This window comes from Arachis hypogaea, chromosome 9, assembly GCF_003086295.3.
Source record: "Arachis hypogaea cultivar Tifrunner chromosome 9, arahy.Tifrunner.gnm2.J5K5, whole genome shotgun sequence".
NCBI lineage: Eukaryota > Viridiplantae > Streptophyta > Magnoliopsida > Fabales > Fabaceae > Arachis > Arachis hypogaea.
Window position 1 is genome coordinate 33,905,136 of NC_092044.1, and position 8,294 is coordinate 33,913,429.

Below are 8,294 nucleotides of genomic sequence, written 5' to 3' on the forward strand. Positions count from 1 at the left end.
CTAAGTAAATATTTAACTACCAAATTTATGTTAAAATATGTTTAACATCATACCGTATCATTTAAATCATTACTAACAATATATTCATATGCTTTTATAAAAGTATTATAACTATAGCAACACATCTATGTTTTAAGATAAATATAAAACAAAGAACAATACTAATCTCAAAGTTGGCTACCTCCGTAATGTGCCACGTTGCATTTAATCGGTTGATGTCCGCATCGTGATTATCGACACACGCCATAATCTCAAAGTAAGTCATAAATTTAATTACAGAAGGGTAAACGAGGAAAAAAAGTTAAAGAAATAGATGGTTTAAGGTACAAACAGGCGCTATAGACGAAATGTATATATCTAGGCGTCATCCAATCTTATTTCATTTATAGTGTAAACGAATTAATATTACACATATTTCGTTTACTCTGCAAATAAAATAAGAGTGTTACATACCACGTGTACAAACGTGATACGGTTACGTCATTTTTTTGTCTTATTTCGTTTACAGTATAAACGAAATACGTATAGCATTAATTCGTTTATACTATAAACGAAATAAGATATAGAATGCATTTTAGTAAAAATGCTATAAATGATCTATTTCCGTTAATAAAACATTTATTTTATTTATTAAAAAATCCATTTAACTATAAATAGCTTATTAATCTATAAATAAAGAACACGTAAATTTGGGCTAATTTTTAGTAATGGAAAAAAATCGTATATAATCCAGTATCATAATTAATTGGTGTGTTTTTTTATATAAATTTTATTTATATATTTTAAAAAAATAAATAAATTAGACTTTTAAATCTGAGAGTCAAATTTTTGTAGTGCACAAATTAAAAGGTCCGATTTATAATGAAATATAAATTGTTTTTGATGTAAAATAAATCCAAGAATCCAATTTGCATGTTTTAAAAATTTTTTAAGCTAAAAAATAAATCTAATCCATAGATTTGTATATTTAAAAAAATTTAAAATAAAAAATAAATTTGATCTTTAAATTTGTGATATCTATATAAAAAAAATACTAAATTTTTATATTAGTAAAAAACACTCTCTCTACAAAAAATAAAAAACAGTAAACTTTTTGCCAAATTCAAACCATTAGCAAAAGTTTATGTCTCACTCGTTTATAAAGATAGAGACTTAGCTTATTTATAATTAAATTTAGTAAAAAATTCAATTGTCTTTGTTATAAAATATGATAATCTTCTCTCCCCTTTTATTTTTATTTATTTACATTTTTTTCACGTTGAGTCAGTCCTTTTTCTTTTCCTTTTTCTTTTTTCTTTTTTCTGGACAAAATAATTTAAATCAGTCTTAAAAATCCAGCTTGACCAATGGTTCGGTTGTTGATGAACCTATGCAATTCAAGTCTTTCTTTTCCGTCCAAGAAAAAGAAAATGCAAGTATTTCTTTTTATAAGTGAGAAATTCTTCTCAACAAAAAAATAAAGGGTGAGAAATTCTTTATTAAGAATCTTAAAACAGTCCCAGCGTTCAAAAGAGAATATATGAAAACTTGCATATGAACAAACACAAGAAATCCTTCTTCACATGTGCACTTTGACCTTGACTTGTTAAAAGTTATAGCCTCAAAATATCAAATTATCAAGCAAGCTGATTCAAAGAAAATAAGAAATCGTCACATTCACATTGGCCTCTCAAGTACGGGCATTTGGAAATTTTGCATGGCGTGGGATTTTTTGGCAGATAAATAATGAAAAAGTTCTATATGTTGAATTCAACAAAGGTCTTATACTTCATATATTTTATTATATATTTATATTGCGTAAATTACACTTGGGGTTGGTTTGGGCTGAGTTTTTTTGAGTGAGGAATTTCTTTTTAAATAAATTACTTTTATTTTATAAAAATAAAATATTTATTTTTTTAAAAGCCAATAATATCTTATTTTAAAAAAGTAGAAGCAAAATAAATTTTTAATATTTGAAACTTTCTTTTAAATCTATCCAAATGCGAAATAATATTTGACTCTAATCTCACTTGAAGTTAAGCAATATTACACAGATATTTTTTTATTTGGAAAAATATACTAAATTTTTTTCTAATATTTAAGTTAATAAAAATTAATAATACTAATATTTTATAAATAGGTGATTATTAGGATACTCATAATAAATCAGGAGTAAATCACCTCTTTTAAGGTGTCATGTTTTGATTAATCTTTTAAAAAAAATAAAAAAACTTACAAATTTAATTTTATACTTAAAATTAATATTTATGAATTTTATTATTTAATAGTTTAATACAATATTTAATGGAACTCCTCACAAATAAATTCCTATAAATTTCAAACCTTGAATTTAACCATATTTTTCGCTAAATTTAGTGCTTGAAATTGATATGAGTTTATTTCATAAAAATTGTTGTGAGGAGTTATATTTAACGTTGTATAAAATTATTAAAAAGTAAAATCCATAAATAACAAATTTAAGTATTGAATTAAATTTGTGTTAAAACTTAAAATACAATCAAAATATGACACATTAAACAGGATAATTGGATCCCCAATCAGCATATAGATATGAGACCGATGACTTTACTAAATATGATCATGTCTTACTCTCTAGGCATAGAGATGCCGTGTTAGAATTTAGTATAATTCATTATTGAGAATAAGATTATTGACAATTTGACATTATTAAAATAAAAATATGATGAAAAAAAAATATTAAATTAACATTTTAATATTAATACTTAAAAATTAAGAAAAATGTAATATATTTGATTATATATATATATATATATATATATATATATATATATATATTTTAAATTTATATTCTTTTAGCTTTAATTAAAAATATATTTTACTAATTTTTATATATTTTTTTATTTTAGTAAGTAAATATTAATTTTATTATAAAAATAATTAATAAGATTTATTTAAATATATAAATTAAAATGATGGGATAATATAAAAAAATTATATAAATTAATGTTTATTTTAGTACTTTTTTATTTAAAAGTAATTTTGGGTAATATAATCCAAACAACATTTATTTTATTATAATTCATTTTAATATAAAGATTGTCAAACATAAATCACCTCAACACAAACTTGTAACCAAAATCAAGTTTGTAAATTAATTTTATACAAACTCTCAAATGTAATCCAAACTTGTAACCAAAATCAAGTTTGTAAAGTCACCAAAAAAAAAAAAAAAAAATCAAGTTTGTAAATTAATTTTATACAAACTCTCAAATGTAATCCAGACACGCACTTAATCCCTTTTATAAATAAGAGAACCAATGTTTACTACCAGTGCTTACTAATAACTTAAAAAGTTGCGCAACTATTTTTCTGCCAATGCTAAGCCCTAAGCATTTCCCTTCAACCTCGTTGGTCACATAACTCTATATAATGCTTGATATTCCATCTTTTCCTGTCCTGGAAACTAAATCTGAAAAGTAACGTCCTCATCCATTAATACAGTTACAATTCTAAATACTTTCATGAATATTGACATATTGTTATAAGCTCCTAAGTCCTAACCTGTCATTGCTGGCTGAGAAAAACTATCATGTCATCTACATGAAGTGTATAAAAATTGTGTGAAACTGTGACTTTGTATAATCTAACATCTTTAATCTAATGGTGCATAAGTATAAAGTATCAGTTATTCACCATTCCCATTATTCCCAATTCAAAGGTTCTGGAGACTGATAGGATAATACAAACTTACAAAAAGTAGTAATCCATAAACAGTTCCAAAAAGAGCAAGATAAGAAAAGAATAGAATATCAAACATTCGTTTCACAAGTTGATTCCTCACAAAAATCCTTATCACTGGATAATCTTATTTAGGCTTCTGAACTTTTAAAGTCCACTAATTATCTTCTTCTGCAAGTATCATTTCATCCACAATACAAAACCGACCAAAAGAAAAATCAACAATAGACATGATAATGCATCATCGTATCCAATGTAAACACCAGTACCTAGCATAAATTCTGATCCACACTGGCATATATGAGGATTCTAGTGAATATGAACAAAATCAAAACCTTTTACCATCAATACTATGCATAAAATGCCAAGAAATCTCATTTGCATTCTGGAAGCATGGTGAAAATGGTTCATATTCTTATATATATATATATATATATATATATATATATATATATATATATATATATATATATATAAATAATTTGCTTTGATTTACACACAAGTTGGACAAATTATGAATACAGCACACCACATTAGTGGCGGACATCCATCACACAACAATAATAAATGACTTCTCTCATATCATAGTTGACTGAACTCATGCAACCTGAATTTGGAGGAAAATGGAAACCTATCAGAGTAGTCTCTGGCTTCCCATGCTACCTCTTAATTATTTACTCTATCCATTCCAAATAACAGTTGAGCATCGAATTATGTTCCAAGACTAGGCACGATGCTCGACTTGCCTATCCCACTGAAGGTCAGCAGAAAATTCAGCAAAGGCAGCTCGGGGATCGCCATTCGAAATAGACCAGTAGTACTGAGCAGTTTCATTATCAACTTGCATGCTCCTCTTCAAGGAATCAACCACCCTTTTCTTGCTCAATTCCGAGGATATCCTGACTGATATATTGGCACTCTTTGTGTCTGGTACATCGTTCGGATACAACACAGCTACTTCTCTTTTAGCATAGACATCCAGCTCAATAAAGCATGTTCTGTTAATAAGAATGTCAGGGCTACTAAGTGGGATTAATAACCGTTCCCTTGAGTATATCCCATGATCACTCATCATGTTGTTCAGGCGTTTTATGTCCATAACCTGTCAAAACATAAAAATGGAATCAGAAAAATCAATTCAGTTAATAAATTCTTGTGCCTGTAACCATCGCAAACAACAAACAAGGAAACACTAGCTCACAACAAAGAATTGTACAAAAACTGAAATGATAACTTGAAGCATATACAAAACCCAAATTTCCTTTTTTTCAGTTAAGAAAATTTCATATTAAGTTGAAAGTTGATCTTAATTTAGAATCAAGGCTTAGGACTCAGCAAGGGCTTACAAGTTACACATGCCATGCCAAAATTGGCCGAACATGAGATGAAGGCCCATTAGGCAAGCCAATCCCCTAAGTCCATAACTCATTATCACAGTCATACACCCTATAACTGGGCATTGCATTTATTCTATCAATAAGTGAACAGTAAGAAATACAACAGAACTATCCTTAGATGCACTGTCCATTTTCAAATAACTGCGTATTGCATTCCTTTGATGCCCTGATAACGCACAATGTACTCTCTAAAAAGTCATATCTTAGAATAAAGACCGGGAAAAAAAAAATTTAGAACCTAATATGGTATTTATAAAAGAAGATTTGACCCCCAATTAGTATGGACTAAAACATAACAGATGAATGTAGAACCATTATTACAATAACAGACAAAAATTAGTGGTTAGTTAGGAATGTTATCAAAGTTGGTTAGATTAATTGCTAAGTTAGCTAGCAGTGCTAGTTATTCAGCTAAAATAGTAGTGTATTTATGGTTCTGAAGCTCAGGTATAGTTTAACATTTCTATATCTTTTACAGTTTTTTGTTAGTAATTAACGGGAAACTAACATCTGCTGTGGTGCATGATGCACCTTTTGATTAGTAGACACACACACAACACTTCATTCATCACTGTTCTTGCTCTCTTCATACAGCTTCAACACTTAACCCAGAGAACAAACAAAAGAATAAATCAAAAAACAAGCTAGCAAGAAAAGGACCTAGAAGAACCAAAAATGAACAATAAGACAAACACCACCACAAAACATAGCCACTGCAGCACCATCGCCCCTACTTGTCCCTCCTAAGTTGTTCAATGGTTACTAAGCTCAGTGTTTCTCCTTTACCGGTTTTGGAAGCTACACAAAGGCTTTTTGTAGTGCCATCAGCATTTGCTTTCAAGGTGAAAAAAGGTATTCATTTTGAGTTTTAGGATGGGGCTCTAAGATGCATCCACTAATCAAAAGGTGCATTATGTACCACCTGGAACCAGGTTTTCAATCTAACTCCTCTTTAAAGGCTTTTCCGAAAGTTCAGTGAAAATTAGACAATCCTATTTCATGTTCGGTGTATCAAAAAATACTAATGCTATCTGCATTGTAACTTTCAAAGACTACAATTTCGGTACACAGATTAAAGCACGGAACTATTAAAAAAAAGTGCATTTCACTGTTAATTTAGGGATTTTGATCGAATTGCAGAGGGACCTGAACGGAGTACTTGACGGCGAGGCTGGCGACGCTGTCACCGCGGACAATTCGATGGGAGATGGCGAACTTGGCGAGGGTGTTGTCTCTCCAGAAGCTTCCAGAAATTGGATTCCCAACGACGGCCTTGAGATTCCATGGAGCGAGAAATGCGGCGGTGAGGATGTCTCTGTCAGAGGCGACGGAGCTCCAGAGACGGGAGACGCAGGCGGCGCGAGCGAGGTCGGGGACGGGAAGCTTCTGGAAGATGGTGCGGAGGATGTCGGTGGATGAGAGGGCGGGGAAGTGGGAGTTCATAGGTGAGATGACGGTGGAGAAGGGAGAAGAAGAAGAAGAAGAAGAAGAACGTGGTGAGGTGGAAGAAGAGTTGTTCATGAGTTGTCTGAGAATGTCACCGTCGTCTTCATCGCAGCAACAGCCCATTCGGATGGTGATGACGTGGGAGAGTTTAGAGCTGGGACGAAGATGTGGTCATGTGGTCTGCTTTCCTTCCTTGTGTACCTGCTTCACCTTCCATTACATCAAATAATATTGGACTGCGTAAGTGCGTATATAAAATATATGGCAGAATATAAATACAAATTAAAGATAAATTAAACTATATACATATATATATATATATATATATTTTGATAATTAATTTTAGTATATAAATTATATTTTTGAATAATATTATATTAGTGTATATAATAATTTATTAATTAATAATAAATTTTTAAATAAAATTTTAATTTATAACGAATTAATTTCTGATATGTTAAATTAAAAAATATAATAAAAAATTAAAAAAATAATATTATATTAATATAATTTTAATTAAATTTTCAATTATACAAACTATGCATCTAAATATGGTATTATTATAAAATATAAATATACATTAAAAATAAATTAAATAATATATATATATATATTAATAACATTAATTTTAATGATTAATTTTAGTATATAAATAATATTTTTAATATTGTATTATTGAATGAATTTTTATTTGAGATTTTTTTTTTAAATCAAGCATTGGAATAAAAATATTATGCTTAGAAAATTTTATATCAACTTAAAATTGTTTGTTATATTTAAAATTTCAATCGTCTAATCATATTTATTTTTTTGAATTACCATTAACGCAAAAACGTAGTTTATTTTTATTAACATGATGATATATAATTAGATGCATATATAAATTTTTTTTAATTAAAAGTAGAATTGGTTTGTGCCCAAACGAATTAGTTTGGAGAATATAATATTTGATAATTTGAGTACGAAAAATTATTTTTATGTCATTAGCAATTTGAACTTAGGGCTGCGTTTATTTATGAGGACAGGACAGGATAAGACTTTGAGAACAGGACATGATAAGATATGATAGACAGAGCCACAAAATTTGTGTTCTTATATTCTATTTGGTGATAAACTATAATAAATTATTAAAATTCAATTTATTCTTATTGTTTTCATTCAAAAAATTTGAGATAAAAAATATAATAATAAAAAATATGATTATAAAAAACTTAACAAGAATAATGAAAGAAAAAATAAAAAATAAGTTGTGTCCCCTTGTTAGTGTCTTTGTGTCCTTCATGTCAGGATGGACACAAAATACACTAATTCAGTGTCTTTGGACACATTGTCTCTGTCCATGTCTCTTCTGTCAAACACGATTTTGTGTCTCTGTGTCTCTATCTCAGTGTCTTGTCTCTGTAAACAAATGCAACATGAGTTACCAATCATCCTGGTTTTATAGGTGCACAAGTGTAACAATGCATTTTAGTCCATATTTCTCTACTGTTTATATTGACGTACAAGTGTTTGTTTTATATTAGAATTGAGTTTGGAGAATGCTATCAGTAGCGACGTCAACTAGAGCAGAATTGTCATTCTCTGATGGGAGTACTTTTGTTGAGGTGAGTTTCATGGACATTTTTTTGTTGTGATAGGGGGATTGGTTGAGAGAGAGTAAATTAGTTATATTGTTATTGGATTATGCCGATGATTGTTGCACATGATACATTTTTTGACACAAGTATTAAAGGAGATGTAGCTAGCACT

At 28.9% G+C, this 8,294-nt stretch overlaps 1 protein-coding gene across 1 annotated transcript; it reads right to left on the reverse strand.

Annotated features, from left to right (window-relative positions):
* Positions 1 to 4,027: 4,027 nt before the first annotated feature.
* Positions 4,028 to 6,786, reverse strand: LOC112710833 (F-box protein At1g55000). The gene is made up of 2 exons (XM_025763254.3): positions 6,246 to 6,786; positions 4,028 to 4,804 (listed from the first exon to the last, which is right to left on the reverse strand). Exons 1-2 carry the CDS (start codon positions 6,666 to 6,668, stop codon positions 4,427 to 4,429), a joined length of 801 nt encoding a protein of 266 aa, XP_025619039.1. The 5' UTR covers positions 6,669 to 6,786; the 3' UTR covers positions 4,028 to 4,426.
* Positions 6,787 to 8,294: the final 1,508 nt, after the last annotated feature.

Excerpts from the sequence above, each read along its gene's own strand:
- LOC112710833 (XM_025763254.3), bottom strand. The coding sequence starts at position 6,668 with ATGGGCTGTTGCTGCGATGAAGACGACGGTGACATTCTCAGACAACTC. Across the intron at positions 4,805-6,245 it reads CCGTCAAGTACTCCGTTCAG|GTTATGGACATAAAACGCCT; the intron begins GTCCCTCTGCAA and ends ATGTTTTGACAG.